Source organism: Teleopsis dalmanni, chromosome 1, assembly GCF_002237135.1.
Source record: "Teleopsis dalmanni isolate 2A chromosome 1, ASM223713v2, whole genome shotgun sequence".
Classification (NCBI taxonomy): domain Eukaryota; kingdom Metazoa; phylum Arthropoda; class Insecta; order Diptera; family Diopsidae; genus Teleopsis; species Teleopsis dalmanni.
Window position 1 is genome coordinate 156,698,386 of NC_051846.1, and position 19,895 is coordinate 156,718,280.

The 19,895-nt window shown below is 29.7% G+C and overlaps 2 protein-coding genes across 2 annotated transcripts in view; one reads left to right on the forward strand and one right to left on the reverse strand.

Moving 5' to 3' along the window:
• LOC119666533 (serine-rich adhesin for platelets-like) overlaps positions 1-19,895 on the forward strand; it is a 378,359-nt gene that overhangs the window by 62,955 nt on the left and 295,509 nt on the right. The gene's annotated exons all lie outside the window — the stretch shown is intronic.
• LOC119669551 (protein prenyltransferase alpha subunit repeat-containing protein 1-B) lies at positions 11,216-17,339 on the reverse strand. Its single transcript, XM_038079486.1, has 3 exons — positions 17,179-17,339; positions 12,492-12,862; positions 11,216-12,428 (listed from the first exon to the last, which is right to left on the reverse strand). The coding sequence occupies exons 1-3, from the start codon at positions 17,265-17,267 to the stop codon at positions 11,710-11,712; spliced, it is 1,179 nt and encodes a 392-aa protein (XP_037935414.1). The 5' UTR covers positions 17,268-17,339; the 3' UTR covers positions 11,216-11,709.

The following is a 19,895-nucleotide window of genomic DNA, read 5'->3' on the forward strand; positions in this document are numbered from 1 at the left end:
AGACTTACACCAATAATATGACACATATTATTTTTTCATGAGGATCACACAAATAGCAATCTCATTCAGATATATTAAATTCTCTGACGTTAATATATTTGCTGAGTGTCTTCGTAAAAAGAAATCATAATGCTAAAGTAGGTACATGTCATAAGATTCCGATCTAGCAACAAAGGATTCATGTACTCCATAATATTATATTGCACAATAATTCCAATTTCATACTCCGAAAACTGATAATTAAAAGACCAGGTTCCAAACATATATTATTCCAATCTTTTACGCTTTTGTCAATCGTAAGTTCAGCTAGTATGCGAGGAAGACTTGTGGAAGGAAGATAAAGAATTTTTTTTAAATAGACGAAATGTATTTGTACTGTATATACAAATAGCGACAGCAAATCAGTTTCTGGATGAAGCATATAGTTTAAGGAGCTTATGGTTAAGAATAAAATCTTTTTGTTTATCGTTTTTATTAAAAATATCACATTGTATAAAAATTTCTCTACTAAATTAAATATATATCATACTAAGTAAATCCATTAAAAGAATGAAAAAAGAAATAAAAAATTAACAATTCCTCCAGGTACTAGATAATAATACAAAAATGTAGAGACAGCAAAAATAAGAAAACTGCAGTCCAAGAAAACTGCAGTCTGCAGTTTAAGAAAACTGCAGTCTGCAGTTTAAGAAAACTGCAGTCTGCAGTTTAAGAAAACTGCAGTCTGCAGTCTAAGAAAACTGCAGTCTGCAGTCTAAGAAATCTGCAGTCTGCAGTCTAAGAAAACTGCAGTTAGGCTTAACAATTTCATACAATGAAGAGCATCAACCATAACTTTACCCCTGTCTTGTGTGGTTAATTCTTATTTGCGTAGTCGCATTATTTGTAGTACTCGCCGTTAGATGTCGTGTGTAGTTTATTTTTGATAACGTAATGAATTGAAAATGTTCACAACTTTTAAAGCCCATATCTCAAAAACCCAACTATATTGGTATATACCGTAGAAAAAACCTGTTGTTAAATGGCGGTGCTCATATGATCTCCAAAATATCTATAGAAAATGTCTATAGGTATTATATTACATTACAGTAAAGGAGAGGAAAATTTTTTTATTTAATTTTTAAAGTAATATAAGAAGTGAGTAAAAGTAATTCTAATTGTATATTGTATAATAAAACCTAGCAAATAGTGTAATATTTGAGTAAAACATAAGCAAATGTATATATATAAATAGAAAACACGAAATAAATCAATCATTCTTTGACAATATTGAAACTAATTCATCAACACATAAAGGTTTTAGGTCTACTGAATCCCCTTATCGATACCAGAACAGCCAACAGCACAGAATAAAAATAAATTCTTAATGATGTTAAAGTGAATAATACAAATTCCACGTGTGACATCAATAATCAATGCCAATAACTTGCAAAAAAATATTAAGTAAGGAGAAGAAATGTCAAACCATCAGCACTCCCACCCTTGCATTCCACTTCTGATACCCACAATTTTTCGCCCAAAAAAACTAGAAATTAGTCGTTTGCTATTCAGTTTTTTGGCCATTAAAGCATAAATTTTGGATTTTTTTTTTTATTAATTTATTTTTTTTTTGTTTTTTGTTACTTGTTTTTAATGTTTTATTGACAGCAATTAATTGTCTTTTTCGTGATATCACGCCAGAAAAAGAAACCGCAAAAACGAAAATGAAGTGCAAAAATAAACATTCTTAAAGGTAAAAGTCACCAAAATAAAAATCAAACAGAAAGTAAATAAAAATTTTAATAAAAACCGAAACAATAACAAAACAAAATAATGACCTCGTAATAAATATATTCTTGGCAATAAACGCAAAAAATTTAAATTAGTAACAAAAAAAAAATCACATAAAAATAAAATATATACATATAGTCACTTTAAGTTATATTTTTGTACTTACTTCTCTTCAGCTGCTGCTTTTAATCCCACGGATGCTGTGGTGACCTTTAAGCTTTGCTCAATAAGTGAATTCAACGCATTATTTCCACCCGATAAACGTTTTATTTTATATGTAGATTTCTTTGGAATAGAATCTTGATCTGGTATTCTTAATATTGGTATGGATAGATGCTTTTCTATTTGCTTCAATCCGGGATCCGTAAAACAACGAGACCTATATACTTCAGTTACTTGCGCCTTGCGATGTAATTTCTTCTTTACTTTCCCGAAACATAAGTTATCTATTGATTTATAGAGTTTCAAACTGCTATTGGGACTTGACTCGCTTGAGCTATTTCTGCTATTTAGAGACACGAGTGCTAAAAAAAACAAGATATATTTTGAATTCAAAGTTAACATATTTATTAATATATGTATTTATTTATTAACATTTATGTTGTATTTCTTTAATAATTTTTTAGTAATACTTTTTATAATAAATTTATCTATTACATTGATCCCTAAATTTTATAAAACATTAAGTTATATTAGTGTGACCCATTAAACCTGCTAAAAACATTTCTACAGAATTACACATTTTATGGTTCCAAAAATAAATATGTTACAAATAAAACACAATTGTAATTGTCATTTTGATCAAATTTTTATATTAATATATTGTGGTAGACCTTGCTATTAGATATGAAATATAAAATCATTCAAATTTCTTTCACGGAATATCTTAAAGTACTGGATCCTTTTAAGATAAGTTATGATTACTTGTTGGCACATATCTGACAAAAATCTCATAACTTGACGGATGTTTATTTTTAAAACGCCAAAAGTTTTAGGATTTTCTATATAAATATAATTAATTGCGTAACCCTAAAGAAAAAATTGAGTGGTAATAAATAGTTTGATATTGATGACCAATTCACATCACCAATGAAAATATGACAAATTCGAATTCCGAATCTAAACAGGGCGGACTCTGGTACCGTCCGAATGAAACCACATATCTTCAATTACCTACAAAACAAAATTGGACGTCATGTAGTGATAAGAATTCACGATTTATATCACACCTTCTGGAGGCCTATTACACCTCCAGAATAAATGCTATCACTGAAGAAAATTCCATGCTAAAATTAGTCTTAATTTTTTTAGTAAATTTTCACAGTTTTAACAAGTTTAGTCGTTGTTAAGTATTCCACATTGTAAAATAGCAAATCTTAAACTAAACATATGATGTCTTTAACAACAGTTTCATTTAATATATGATTCTTAGGCAGTGCTACTACATCGAGATAGATAGCCCTTTTATTAGGTTTCTTAAAGGAAATTTAAAAATTTAATTACCTAAACATTTAAATCACATCTAATAAATATTATAATTTTTTATAACATAATTTATAATTGGGAGTTCTAAGATAAACAATTTTATACGTTAGTCTTATCTAATATAGTCACTCCTAATAGATGAATATGATAGCACAATCTTCCAATACATTTTAAACTATAATTTTTAATCATTTATGTGGACAATAAATAAATCTTTATGAATACACTTGGTAATCACAAACTTGAGGACCTGGAAAATGAACCTGTGGGTTATGATTCAAAATCACTGCAGTATTTTTACATTAGCTACAGTAGCACCAGTAGCTCCAGTTTGGTGCTATAATTGCTATGTACACGAGAACTATATTATGAAGATCAATTCAGATCTTATTCCTTTCAAGCAGTATTTTTTTGTTTTTTGGTTTTAAATTAATTATTTTTTTCTGGCTTTCTTACTGAAATGCAGTTTCTCTCCTATATATATGAGTTTCTACTATATATGAATATAATTATAGATCTAGGGAAAAGGAACTAGTAGTTCAGTTCCTTGTTTTAAGTTAACTTTTAAATTAATTTTAATGTTAACTCACAAATAAATAAATGAATAAATTATAAGTTTTTTCATTCTTACAAATACATTATATCACTACTCAAATTCTTTTAATAAATATTTGTACAGAAATATAATACACAAGCATTGTGTTATATGCAATACAAGAAATGGAATTATTGATCAATCTACGCAATCCAAGTGTATCATACACTAAGCCATTCAAACTTAAAATTTGAAAGGAAAAATTAAAAAAGGTAACACTTTTAAAGGTAAAAGGTAACAGAAAAAACACAACAGCACTATACCCTCATTTAAATTTCTAGACCCTACAGTAACCAAGTATAACACAATACTTTTGTTAATTTCAAAAAAGTGCACAGAATGTTCTGAAGAAACAACCAAACCTGTTGGTTCGATAATGTTTCAAAAGATACGACAGCTCTACTTAACACCAATGGTGATAATACAAGACGATTCATTTCTTGAGCTAAAAAAACAAGAAAAATTTTATTGGAGGTGAGCTAATTTTCATCACAACTCACGATATGAGTGGAAAAGCGGATGCAAGGAGCAGAAGTGTGTGCCTCAATGAAGGAGTGATGCGAATACACAGTCTAGCTTTATCAACAGACAACCTCGCCTATGCGTGGTGCATCCTGTTCTCGCATTCAAGGCTCTAGAGACCAAGCACAGCCAATAAACGGTAAACGTTTTCCAGATAGAAAACTCTCTAGCTACCAAACACGAATTTTATCCCTAGGTTTAAACCCAGTTTAAACTAAGGTTGTTTTCCTTCCACATGCTAAAAGTGCAGCATACGAGTCCTTTGTCCAGGATATGAAAAAAATCGTATGAGAGGAGGTTCATTTTAAATAAAAGCCGATATACGATATGTTGCCGATATATGATATATTGCCAAAATACGGTATATTGCTTTATTAATATTGGTCCTTCTATTTTCAATACTATTCAATTTACTGCTACAAAATGGGTTGACTTCAATTTTTTTCTGACAGACTTTCTTTCTCATTCTATTTGATCTTCCTACATAAGTATATTAAAATCTTTTTCTTTAGGCAAACACAACAAATAACTTTTTGGTATCCCACTATCCAGGCTTTTATAAATTTAGATTCAATAACACTGGTGCGCAATTTTTCAAGTCGGTTCACAGCATATCAAGTCAAAAAATTAGCCGTATACTTTCCTGCGTCAAGGCGTTGAACTGATAATGAAACAGCCATCCATTTCTTGAAATTAATTTGGAATTAAAAAGGTTTTCTAGCTAATTTAGAATGTTCCATGTTCTTCCATTTCACGTAAGTAATCTAAGTATTGAGTCGAACTTCACATAAAGTAACTTATAAATATTTAAAAAAAAAAAGATTGACTTACATTTACTATACGAAGTGGTGCTCAATTCTGAGATCGAATCTGATCTCTCGTCAAGCGATGAGGAAGCACGTCTTAGAAACGGAGATAGAGACCGATTTCTCGCTAAATTCAAAGGATGTAAGTACTCCTCCGCGTTTACAGTTAAATAATTCATACTTTTATATGGTTTACTCATTTCAAAATCAATTAAAGAACAATATTTTATTATATTTTAAAATATGAACAGGCTTTTCACAGGACACTTTCACAAATGGATTTATAATTAAATATTCATTATTGAATAAACTGATTTATGAACACTGCCAGCCTTGCAATTCTACGCGACTATCAGGTGTGTCGGTTAGGGACACACTGTCACTGGTGATTCTATTCAACTTACAGCTACTAATGTAATGCTAAGGCATAATAGAGACTACACCCTCGCCCCCGACAGCTTACCATTAGGCATGTAGTGCCTGAGTTTAGTTTGTTACTTGTTTATTTAATTAAATATTTGCACAACAAAATACCGAAAATATATCTTCGAGGAACCGCAAAAACAATGCAAACAATGTAAGCGAAACAAATCTTTTTCGATTTTTACTAGCAAAAGTTTATGAGAATGTTTACATCATTAAATTAGTAAAGAGAAGCAGAACCGAAAGCCGCAGTATGTATAAAAAGAGATACACTAATTTATACATTTAATTATATTCTATTCTATTTTATTATGTTTTATTTAATTGTTTCATTTATAAATTTTGCATTTTGTTTGCTTTTAACTTAGCGCGCCAAATGTCACTTTCCTGTTATTCAAAACCGAAGTAGAAGAAAGAAACGCATGTGTGAAAGAAACAACAACAATAACAACAGAAAGCTTTCTATTTAATCGATTGCTATTAATTATTGTACTTATGTGCATATGTCACACAACGTACCGGGAAGCTCACTTAAGTTCGACTAACAAACGCAAATGACTAGAACATCTTCATAAGTACTCTCGTATAAAAAAAAAGAAATACGAATAGTCTTTTAGATGCAATTAGTCACTTCCTAAAAAGCTCTATTAATAAGCACTGATTTTTTTACGTAGTTTGAAATTTGATAAGGATTTTGAACTTCTAATAGAGCATCTTTAAAGTGAACTCAATTAAAAGTGATTCGAATAATGTGAATCTGTTTTAATACTGTTTTTTTACAAATTTTATTTTTCTACAGATTTTTTTTTTCATTTTTATTTCCGGTTTTAAGTACAGTTAGCTAGCAATTTTTTATTCTTTATGTTCTATTGTTTTTATCTATATGTTAATCCTTTTTTTGGTGCAGTTAGCCATAAATAGTTGTTTTTATTTTCTTTTTTTTAAGTACAGTTATCTAGCACTTTTTTATTCTTTATGTTCTATTATTTTTATCTAAATGTTATTCCTTTTTTGGTGCAGTTAGCCATAAATAGTTGTTTTTATTTTCTTTTTTTATATTTGACTAATGTTAGGCTTTGCAACAAAATCTGGCTATAATTTTAATAAATGGTGTTGAGCGTTCAATAAAAAAAAATATACTAATGCTTATTATAAACTTTTAATAACAAATGACTGCATTTGTATATGCATTTCGAATCATTTGCTTGGAAATGCATTTGCGGAGATGCCGACGAATACAACACTGAACACACCATTACTTGAAACAAAATCAGTTAAATAAACATAGAAGATATCACAACGAAGATGATGCTATCTGAAGAAAAAATAGATCGCCATAGACCAATTCGTTACTATCATACTCAAACGGAAAAATTATATCAAAAATGTAAAATTGCGAAAAGGATGTGAACAAATAAACTTAAGGGAGGCCTGAAGGCAGACTAACAAAGAAAATTTTTAATGGATAACCAACACAGGAAGCCTACCTTGAAGTATTTCCGAAAAAGTTCCAGAGTAGAAAAGGTCTGGACTGTTTTTCGTCCGTGCAAAATGGCCATACCACTATTGTGACAGCATGGTGACGATCCGTTAGGCACAATAAAAAAAAAAACAAATGACTACATCTGTTGAAAAAATGAATATATTCATATATATACAACAAAAGGTGTTCATATTTTAAAATATAAACCTTTAATTTGAGGAGACATTATTGCTGCATAGGATATTTAAGCATAGATAGAGCTATTAGATATGATAGATAGGACGATCACAAGCTAAACTTACAAACTGCTATGTGAGTTTTGTAACGGAATTCAAAAAGCAGCTCTCTACCTGGTGACATATTAAAAGCCTAGTAAAGCATTTGTTGTCACGGTTCCATGTTACCACACCAAATAAAGGCATTGTCAAACTTTATATTCCACTTGGAGTTAATGGAGGAAAGACATCTAGAAATGAAAATAAATTCATTTATCAATCAATTGGGTTCCAATCGTGAGTGCAATTGGTTGTTTTCAGTAGTACGTCATGATGTTTACATCGTTTTAAACTCTCATAAAAAACAGTTTGCACTACAATTCCCGCACCATTTTGAAGGTTTAGTAGAGATAAATTTTTTTCTGTACTGCTAATATCATCTCTTCTTTAGCAGAGAAACATAATAGGGGCACCGCGACCGAGAAGCAAGGAGTACTTTTAGATGCATTGACTTCTGTTTTCAATAATTCTACATTTTCAGACTTTAGTTGTTTATTTATTAAAACTTGAAAAACGCACTGTGTTTTTTTATATGTATAGTTCTTAACATCATTATATTGATATTGTATACTTTTGTTTTGAGCTTCTCCCGCGTATAGTCTGATATGAAAATAGTTTTTTCTAAATTTTTTTAACTATGTAAGATACAAACATAATGGTATGCACTTTTAGTTTCCGATACCTCAAGTTCTCGTTAGAATTCAAGTAAAAGACTGCTGTAGAGTACCAGTCTTATAATCAGCTAAGTCCTTAATAGTTTGTATTTTTTCTAGTATTAACCAAGGGCGGTTATAATTAAAAACAATTAGGAACTGTTAACCGAATGAGGTCATTTGCGTCAATCTCTTATTCCATTGATGGCAGTTAAACAAAGAACTAAGAACTTCTCTGTACACCCTCGCTTTTGTCTTTATATATCCGCATGTTATATTTTGAAATATATTTTCTATTTTTATTTAAGTATAATTTTTGAACTCCAGAAAAGTATAAAAATAATTAAGAAAATTATCTTCTCATTAATGTGTAATTTTAAATGCCTTCACTGATTGCGAACCGCAACACGCACCGCACCTCTAATAAAACCATTTCATTGATTATAGTCGTTGAAAATCACTTCACTTAACACCGTGCACGGCATTACACATGACACCATATTTAATAAATAATTTTGTTTACTGACCGCCTAAACATATGCCACAATTATTTTGTAATTTTTATTTATTTTCTTGTTCGAATATTTTCCAAAGTTGCGACCCTTGAAATATTTAAGAGGTTAAAAATACTGTCAAGGACTTAACAGTGTTACATTATAGACGGCATAATAACGCGTAATATGCTTTTTTTTTCTTTAAATAAAAGAAAATAGCGCAAACTATGGATTTAATAGCAAAATAGCCTTATATCATTAAAAACTGCTTGAAAAATTAAATTTAATTAAAAATTATGCATGTCTAAAGTCTATATATTAAGATACGTAGTTCTTTTACGCTTTTTATTATATTATTGTCAGCGTTGGATAAGCATCATTAACGATATAAATACCAGACAATAATAAAAACTTTACATTAGTACTCGTACATTGACTGTTACTGTAGCATAATGTATTTTATTAAAATGATTGTTGTCTTCATCGAAGCAATGAACTTAGTTCATTTAGGCTAATAATAAATAGGGTTAATAATGCCTATGTAAATATTAATAAATTCATTAGTAATGGTATAGTAATCTTTGCTGACGGCATTGTCCTTATAGCATCAAATGCTCCGATAAAAACTTCACACAGGAATCTCTAAGACCTTACATCTGAAGTAACATAAAACAAATTCTATAAAGCTGAATATATAATGAGATTAAAAGATCAAATAATAAAAAAAACAGAAGATGTTTACAATTGTATGTGAATCAAATTCAGTTAAAAAGTGATACAATCTCAGCAGGATAGAGTTCATATTATAAATAGAACTTTCATGTGATACAGAATTTAAAACTCTAAGAAAGAATCAAGAAACACATGCACATAATCCTAGTTTTTCCATATGAATGCTTGATAAAGTATATATCATATCAAATACTCTAGCTTTTGATATACAAGAGAAGAATAGATTAGAGGATACTATAATCTTGAGCTCGATCAGTGAGGAGCAAAAATGAGAAAATACATTAAATTTGCGTTGTATAGCTCATTTACGAAGAAGGTAACCCAAGAATGGACTAAACACGCACTGTATTCATATTACAGATGGATTGAGAAAAATTAGACAGCTAAAGTACTAAACAAAGGCAACAAAATGGGCGTAGCAGATTGGACAGTCGCCGCATTATACCGAAAAAATTGAATAAATTAGTTATAAAAGCATTGTTTTATCGAGTAATCTTTAGTTTTTCTAAAACTATAGAATCAGAAGGTATTTTAATATTTTGAAGAGATAAGAAAATATACACAAAAAATAGTTCACGAATATCAGTAACATTTAGACTTCTTTGGTATAGATTTACAAAACGTTTCAATGCAACACTTCAATCACAGACTAACTTAGCGAATAGTGCACAATAGATCAAACTGGTCGCAGTGTATAGGGGCCTTAGCCTAAGCCGAAAACCTCCAAATAACATCACCATTACCAACTTAGCGAATAAATTGACAACATAAAAGACAGACAGATTGTAATTCTATTTTGGCATATTAATAAAGATATTATGAAAGTTAAATAATTGCCACCAGAAAGTGTTTATTCACTCCAGCATATTCTCTTATCAAGTATCTTTCCAACATTACCGACATAGGCACTAAGGATATATCGTTTTGTTAAGCAATACACCATTCAGTCAGTACATTTTAAACTTAACCTGTATAGATTTACAGATCATTTCTATATTTTATATTTATATTTTATTCGATTACCGATGAAGTTGTAAAAACTCTATTGTTCTTTGGGTCACAGCACTCGGTCAAAAAATAAATTCAATAATTGAGTGAAAAAAGCACGAATGCTTACACTCTACCTGTGTACATTTAGTTGCCAACCACAGCTTCCATGATAGTACCTTACGGAATAAAACCAGTGACCAGAACAATCACAGCTGCGGGCACGTGAAACCCAAAGTAACCGATTTCACTTTCGGTGGAAATCACTTTCATATATTCCATATCTTCGGTCTATATAAAAATGGTTCATTTTATTAAACTGACACATAGGGTAGAAAATACAGATATCTTTAACTAAACTTTTTCGAAAAAACTTGCCTAGATTATGTCTGCGGTATAACCTTATTTCTTAGAGCCTAACTGAACTGTTTCTCTAACGAAACCAGCTATTATTAGCTTGACTCGCTTGTTAAAGCCTAAAACAGCCGTTAATCTTGCGAGACGAGCTACCACCGGTATCTATGACCTTTACGTTTTGCGACAAAGTTTTTGACATAATTAACCCTCTAGGTGCAATAGTATAAATACTATAACAAAAACTAAGTTAATAATAGATAGCATTTGGAATTAAAGTTGCACTTTTAATCAATAATATATATCACATATATTATTATTTTTAAATTTAATATCCGAAATTATTATATCACTTTAAATTAAAATTCTGTAAGCATTTTTCAATTATGTTTTTAATTAAAATAAAATTGTCTATTTAAATCTTAAAATATGAGGTTACAATTTAAAACCAGAGTATTTGATCAAGTTGAAATCGTTAATACACAATTTGTTTTACATAATTAATAACAATAATAACTTTTACAAAAAAATTAAATTATAAATGCAACAAACAATATAGTAGTCTTCTTTATTAAAATAGTTAGGCAATTAGTTAATAATTAATTTGATAAAATTATAAAATATTTTATTAGTTTCAAAAACGTGATAATGTCGCTTGTCTTTAAGAGAATGAATTTTAATATAACTGACATAAACTTTAAGAAAGAGATAGAAATTTTAGGAGAATCCATAATTAATTAAATTTAAACATTTTATATAAAGATATCATTTAAAACCACTAATTGAACACTTTCAAAGTAATATTTTCTTCATATAAACAACTTTTCATTTTAAACAATCATTTATCTTAACTAGTCTGAGGGTCATTTATCATCACATGAAAACTTTTTTATTTTGATTTGTTTTTCTTTGTTTCATCGTATATGTTTCATTATAAATTTAGTTATAAAATTGAGGCAACTGTTTACACTTAAATGGCAAAATATTAATAGGATAATTGTCTATAAGAAAAGTAAAAAAAAACAACTAAATAAAAAAAAAATTGCTAAAAATTAAACTCCAAAATGAGTTCAACCATCTTAACACGAATTAAATATAAATTCAAATTAATTTTTATGAGTCGAAGCTTTTTACGTCGACTCATAATTAAAACCCAAATTCATTGCACACCATTTTCGATGTCTCTCACCAAGCAGGCTTTCAGAACGCTTAAGCGCTGAAAGAAAACTGCTAGAGTTATAGTCGAATTTCTTTAGTTGTGCATGGAACTTTTGTGCTAGAGCAGGCGTTACAGGCTGTGCATTCAGACTGCAATTTGCACCCAACAAAATACGCACGCAATGCTCCACAATGAACTTCAACGAAGCTCGGCGATGCAATTCAAAGGATTCTCGTTCACCATACATATTTTTTTGATCGTCACAGAGTCGCATGTCGTGTGCTGCTAAATTACAGCAATACAAAAATGATTTTAAGCGCTGCTCACCCACAGTCGTATGGTCTACATTGGGCAAAAGTTTCTCCAAAATATCATCTGTATTCTGTATATCCGTTATAATATAATATCCAATAAGTTCTTTGAGACTAGTTAAATTGTTCATATCTTCTGCATCATAATAACACATATCATATGCTCGCGATATGACCACTTGTCGATAATGATAGCTGCTGTAGTCACTTATGTGTTTTTGCATGAATTTCTCAGAGCGCATCAATTCCGACTTTATCAGAAAGGGTGCATTATTTAGCACCCATTGTCGATGTGACCACGCATGATAGTTACTAGAGCAGCGATCAGCACAACGTTCGCAAATTCCAATCTCATATGGCCAATCAATTGATTCTGAGCCTAAAAAATAAAGAATGTGAATTGTATTTTTTTATTATTATTAATAGATAGAAACACACTTACTCTGGAAAGAAAACAACCAACGACGATAGGCGAATGCTTCGTTTGACTTTGGTTTCTTTGTTAAAATTATCGCAGAAAATTGAAATTCACAATTGATTTTGAGTCGATTTTTTTGCACCAATTGTCGCCTTATGTGCCAAAACGTCGTCACATCAGGGTTAATTAGAAGCGCTACATTCAGGTACTTGATTAATGTGTCACTTTGCTGTAGATACCGATTTGCTTGGTATCGACGATATGCAATAATTGTTTTGTGCGCGTGATCGTACACATGATGTGCACACCACGATTCCAGACCAAGATTGTGATCAACATGTATTACTGGCGATTTATTTTGATTAAGTAGTGTGGGTATAATTTCAAACGATGATCTGCAAATGAACGAATATTTTAATATATTTTTTTTCAAAAGCAGAATAAAACAGGGTGCCCATATGGTTGAAATCAAGCCGTGTAAGATATAAAGTCAATTAAATATAACATATTGGAGAAATATGTTAAACCTAGATATATATAAACCGTTGGCAAAAGAGTAAGAGGAAGAGTCAGAATTCAACATGGAGCCATTTTAAAATGCTATAAAATCGAAATATAAATTTTATTCTTAAAACTAAACACTATTTTTAATTGAAGTTTCGACTTACTAAGGGGTCTCAGTAGGATCATGAAACATGGTATTCTCTTTTAAAGGAATTGATCGCACCTAAACGGTCTACACATAAGCAATGTCCGAGTAAATTGCTGAAAGTAATCACACAATAAAAATAATAAAATAAAAATTGTTTATTCAAATAAATATGTAACAATATTCACCTACAAAACCTTTTACAAGTGTATCATTTCACTCGACTGACGGGAAGTGTCCATGGGCGTACTCAGAGCCGAATGGGATGGAATAAAGTATGAAGTGGAAAATTATTATTTAAGAAATATATGTATGTCAAAAAAAATGTTTGTCTCGAAAAATGTTTGTCTTGTACTAGGCTTGCTCACAGCTGTTTAGGGAACCGTGTTAAAAAATTGGATTTTAGAATTCAGTGAAGAAATTGAATTTCTCACAGTTGTAGGGATGTTGTGGAAAGTGCCTTTCTTTTCTCTGGGATTTCAGCCTGCTTCAACACCTCTGTTTAAAGACAATTTTAAGAACACCAAACCACCACTAAAGGTTTAAGATGCTTTTTAAATCTGTGACTTTCTATACGGTAAAATAATGAACCTAGATCCCTAGAATTCACGGTATAACATAACACTGGACCTAGATCCCTAGAATTGCCGATATAATAGAATATGAGCTCTGTTTTTATGATGCTCCATATACTACGCTAGAAGGATGTAGGTATATTGTTGCAAGCAAGAAATATATTGGTTTCTGAAATTGTTTCCTTGTTTCTGTTTATCAAACTTGCAGAAATGCGCCTTTTAGTACAATCTGTGTAACTCCTCAGCTTTTCTCTGGCGTAACAGACATCTGTCATACTACAATATTTTTAAGAACAATGATTACATTGGGTAAGCGGTAGTCTACAAACTCTTTGAATTTTATCATCCTTACGTCCTTTGCTATACACTATATTCCACTATATGCTTAGGATTGCATATAATATATAATCGACTATTATTATGTAGCTTTTTTGTGGAACAATTTTGTAACTATTTAAAAATATAACAGTCGGATATATAACAAATTTTGTATTACTTATCTTATGTTGCATTCATTCTAAGTGCAGGGCCATATATTCCACTGGTTTGATAAAGACCAAATACATAATTTATAAGCCAATTTAATAGAATTTAATAATGTACCAATAAATGAAAGGAATAATCTTTTAATTAAAAGATTGTATCGTTTCACCACTACACACATCACCCCCAACATATAATCACATCGATCTCTACGCTTCTATACCAGGTCTTGGCTAAAACCAAATCCAGTTTTATGAAATCAATCATAGTTAATTTATTCTTAATTTAGACATGATATCTTCAATGGAATGTGACCAGACAAAGTTGTTACAAAAAGTTTAAATTGCTAAAAACACGAATACCACTCAACTATAATTACAAAGGATTGTCAAGACCAGAAACTCTTCATATGAGTATATTGATTTCAGCAGCATAATGATAGATTTAGAAACTTGATTTCTGTTACAGACTTCAGATTATAAGCCTTTAACATAAATTTGTATACATTGGTATCTATTCTTTCGAACTTTATAAATTTATCTAATTATGGCTCTGTACCATATTGTGATGGATGTCAATGTATAAATTAGCATTGAAGAAACTATTGATTTAAAGTTTAAAAGGTGATTTGTGGAGAGTTTATGTATGAAGTAGAATTTTAGCCCACTAGCAAAGTATTGTTTTGTATTTTGCATAAGCTTAATATTCATATTATATTACAGCATAGTTAACTTTTTTGGAGCAGACTCCGAAGTAAGACGTCTACATGATTAGGCAAGCGTAGAAAATACAAATTCAAGCCTTTGTATTTTAACTCACTATTATTCTACAACACTACAATTGTTTAAAATTTAAGATATACCCAAAAAATTGAGAGTCGAAAGTTTGCAAAGTACATCAATGACAGAGCACTGAAATTGTTGATTCTGTGGATGCTCACACTAATTCAAAAAGACACTCTCTTATGCACCCTCTCTAAATGCGCTATATATTTCATCAAAAAGATATATTGGGCTTCGAAGTATACTTATGTAAATTCACCAGAATAACCTATATACATTATTTAATAAAGCTCTTGGTACAGTGTATCACCGAAGTGGTCACAAACACTATTGTGTAAAGCTACTTTAGATGTTAATTCGCGTTTCATCAAGCAAAGAAAAAAAAGAAAGTTATAGAATATGGATGGAGAAAGTGTTTTATGAGCAGAATCTGTATCTGTATGACAACTTTCAAAAAAAATATTTTTATAAAAACAAGAAATTAATGTATTTTATGAAGGTAGTATTTCTATAGATACTATATGTTCAGCAAATTTTGGTTTTAAAATTTATAAACCCATTTTTTTGCTATTCGCCAACATAATTATTTAATAAATATGACATGATGACATAATATTCATTAGCATATGTGTATTATTTCAGAATTTGCGATAAGACAAGAAGATTTGGGAGGAATTACAGATAAAACTATTATCACATTTTGTGAAGACTGCATATTTATTATTATATTTTAATATATACACCATACAAATACCTCTGTGGAGTCAAAAGTCATTGTTTAAGAGGGAGCATTAAAATCCTTGGCAGATGAGTATTTCGGTCGCTGGATGAAAACAGATCATCCTAAAATGGCTGAAAAACAACGTACAATGCTTTATTTCATCAAACAGTGACCAGTGTGTTTGTCTAAACTTTTTAGATTTCTCGGTCTGGGGTAAAAAGTAAGGCTGGCACTAAAAAATATCAAAATGTCGATCGTCTGAACCAAGCCCTAAGCCAAGAAAGAGCCAAAAATATTTGCGGGCAGCGTGCGATAGCTTTATTGGCCATTTGAAGGACATACTTAATGGTAGGGATGGTCATATTGAACCAAAATAAATTAACTTAAAAATTTAAAGTTCTTTTCGCATAATTTCATTTATCTTTTATTAAATTTAAAAAAAAAAACAAAATTGAGCGTTTTACTTTGTTGCAATTTTCCTCAGTCAACCTGTCTATTAGTGAATAGTCAATCTTCCACTGGTATTAAGACTGATCAGTTATCATGATAATTGCAGGTTTCTGTATTAGAAGACTGTATAAGGAATCATTGATTTATTGTATATCTTAATGATTTTGTGTGTTTTGTCTAAATATTTTTAAATAGAATGTTTTTGTGAATAACAAAACAATTTCTGATGTCCAAAATTCTACAACTTTGCATATTCCTAAGTAAATAACGGCATATACATCTTTCCTATTTATTGGGGAATTTTTGAGCTTTCACTGTTGCTATTGGAATGAAGAACTAACCCTTGTAAGACTTTCGTTTTAAATATTAAATATTAAACGTTAAATATTATACCGTCTGCCAGTTGATTCCAATAAATTAATTTAAAAAAAAAAATAATGGGTTAAACTGAAATGCATTGTGGCCCTGTATATTTAATAAAAAAAAAACTTCCGCAACAAGTGGCTTCAATTAAGTACGAAGGAACCAGATCATGGCGTTAGTTGTTGTAATTGAGCAAACATTTTGCAATTGTTTTGCTTAAGCATTCTGTGTGTGTATGGCGGCAATTATTCAATTAAGGCACAAGCGTACGAGTCTTCCTCTAATCGGGCAAGTGGTTATCATTTGGCATACAAAACTGTGGCCTATTTTTGTAAGAACAATGGAATGATGAAAAATTGTTCGAGAATTGACAATTAATGAATTCACTTCGCTTATAAAGAAAATTAATACAAAATATGTACATATATATTGTATATTAATATATATCAAATGTTGATAATAAAAACAAAAAATAGAATAATTATTTTTAGCAGCAAGTAGTGCTAGTTGAAACACATTTTTAATAGAACCAAGGACCAACTACAAGTAAAAAATTCACAACAAAACTTAAAAGTAAATATAATTTATCATTACAACCCAAAACACAAAAAAGGACCTTACAAGGCACTGATTTCATCCCCACACCACACAAACCCCACACATCAAACTACGTTGCTTTCATACTTACAAATCGGCGTCCTTGACAAAAACGGCATGGATGTCGTTTATAATCTTCTCGCAAAGCACTTCTTGCTCATTGTCATCGTCCAAATCCATATTTGCTTAATTTATATTTCTGTTTTTGATAAGTTGCAAATTTTAATTTTTATACATAAAAGAATTTATTCATTTCTTTTCATATTTTTAATTAATTTTTTTTCATATATGCAATTTGGCATTTTTATTTATCGCAACATATTTTCAACATTTTGCTGATTATATTTCTTTTTTTTATTTTCTGCTTTTTTGATTGTGCGTTGTCCACTTTGTTATTGTCTACTGGACGAGCGATTTTATTAATAAAAATTTATTTTTAATATTGCACAAATTAATTTAACCAAAAGAAAACACACTGAAGTAACTAATTATATACAGACACATGTACATACGCATAACATAAAACCGAAATTAATTTTTTTAAATTAAACTGTTTTGGCGTGAACGCAATATCAAAAATTTTAATTTAAAATCAATTTTAGCTTAAAAAATCTACGGCCACTCAGCGTTGGGAATCAATCCAAAATAAAGGCAATTTTTTTCTTTCGTTTGTTGAGGCACTTTTGAGCAAGACGTATAAAATGTCACGTGTAATAGTGTTGCCAATACATCAAAAAGTACACTGACAAATATTAAATGAAATTTGAAATATTTTAATGTAATGTAAAGGCAGTTGCATACCATATTCTAAATATTAGATCTGTTCCACGAGTTACTCGTAAAACAGAAGTAAACTGAGAGCGCAAGACAAATAAAGTGACAAATTTCGCTCTTTACACAAAGCCGCGCAAATAAACAATACAAAAATTTAAATTCGTACTAAAACAGCTGATTCGCACATCAACACAAATTTTACTTGAAATAATATGTACAAGTAAAGTCAAATTTCGACAATGATGTTACGATCTCTCATATGCTCTTATTTACTCGAAAATTTGCTGGCAGAACGCACTTGTACATACACAGTGCTACTCAAATTTACTACGAGTAGTATTATGTTATTTAAGTTAAATACATTAGTAGAGTTTCAATTCGTTGAATTAATGTATTTTCAAATAAACCTGTAGTTCATAAGCTCGTTCGAATTCAAATCAAAAGCATAGCAAGGTTTTGGTTAGTGTCACTTACAAATAAACAGACAAAAAGCTTTGCTAGTTGCTGCATAGCACGATTAGTCAGTGTGTCTAATTTGGCAGACATAAGTTCTAAGCCTGGCGTTTGCAATCCAACATATTATATATGGACTATAAACTACTTAAATTAAAATTGGTATATTTTCTAAAGATCACTGATGATGAGTACTTAACAAAACTCGAAACAGCGTTATATGGTTAGCCAAATTCCAATAAATTAATTAAAATATTTATTGTTGTTGCTTCAATACTGTTCGAATGCTTCTAACTTAAAAATAAATTAATTTTATTATATCATATCTTTTATTTATATGAAATATGTAAATGATTTTGTGATAAACATGCTAACGCATAATTTATGGGTCAATTAAATCCTTTTTATAAATTTAATACAAAATAAATTTTTTACATACATATATTATGTATACACAACACAACCCAATTTGCACAATTAAAATCAAGTTTTTAAATTACATTTGATTTCATCGTATATTATATTATTTTTATGTATTATATTTATGCAGCAATACTAACCAAGAAATAAACAAAAACAGCCAATTTTACAAAAACTTTAAGCTAAGAATTGAATTGAATTTATTAGATATCATACAAAATAAGTTGATATATATAAATTATAAAAATATTGATTGCCACATTTTTTTGAGATATTCGTATATGTCAACATATTTTTAACAATTGTTAAATAATTTATATTATTTTTACTCAGTAATGTTATAAATAATTATCAAAATATATGATAATATATCGATATTAAATTTTGCTTGCTTAAACAACAAAGGAAGCAATATGTAAATAAATATTTTTTGTTCACATTTTTTATTTTTGTTACAATCTCGATAATTTTATATGGATTAATACAAACAACAAATAATTTCAAAGGCAATTGATGATGGGTATTTAGCGATACCTAGAACTGCTTTATAGTGAGTCATAAATTTTATCAATTTATATCTGTTACCATAATTTATTACTAGTGTTCTACATTTTATTTATCAACTATTTCGGTGATTCTCAGATTAGTACAAATTTGATTAATAGTGCTACCAGTACCAAGTGTCGTAATAATAACTTAAAATGAACTTTAGTATAGAAATTTGTTAGCTGTCTCTCTCAGCTGTTTGAATTCTGTGTAAACAATTTTGCAAACACAAGTATGTTTCACTTTTGCTGTTGATGCGAGTGCTGCCAAGACATTTACACACAACAAACTAATCAGATTACGCATTTTGGGTCGTTCAAGCAACTGATTAACATCAAAATGCTAAATTTTTTTTATATGAAGTTTTTGAATCAACTAAGCAACTAATCAGTTGCCTGAATACCCCTAATATTTGTTCTTTATTAACACTTGTATTATTTGTTATCACTATGTAATTAACAGAAAGTTATTTCTTTCTGAGTTTTACAAAGAGCACTGTAAATAACTATGACAAATGGCATGAAATAACTCTTGACATAGACGGAATGAATGTGCAGCATTGTTTTCTCAAAACAGAAGATATAAAATTGAAAAATTGCATAAAATGTGTAATTC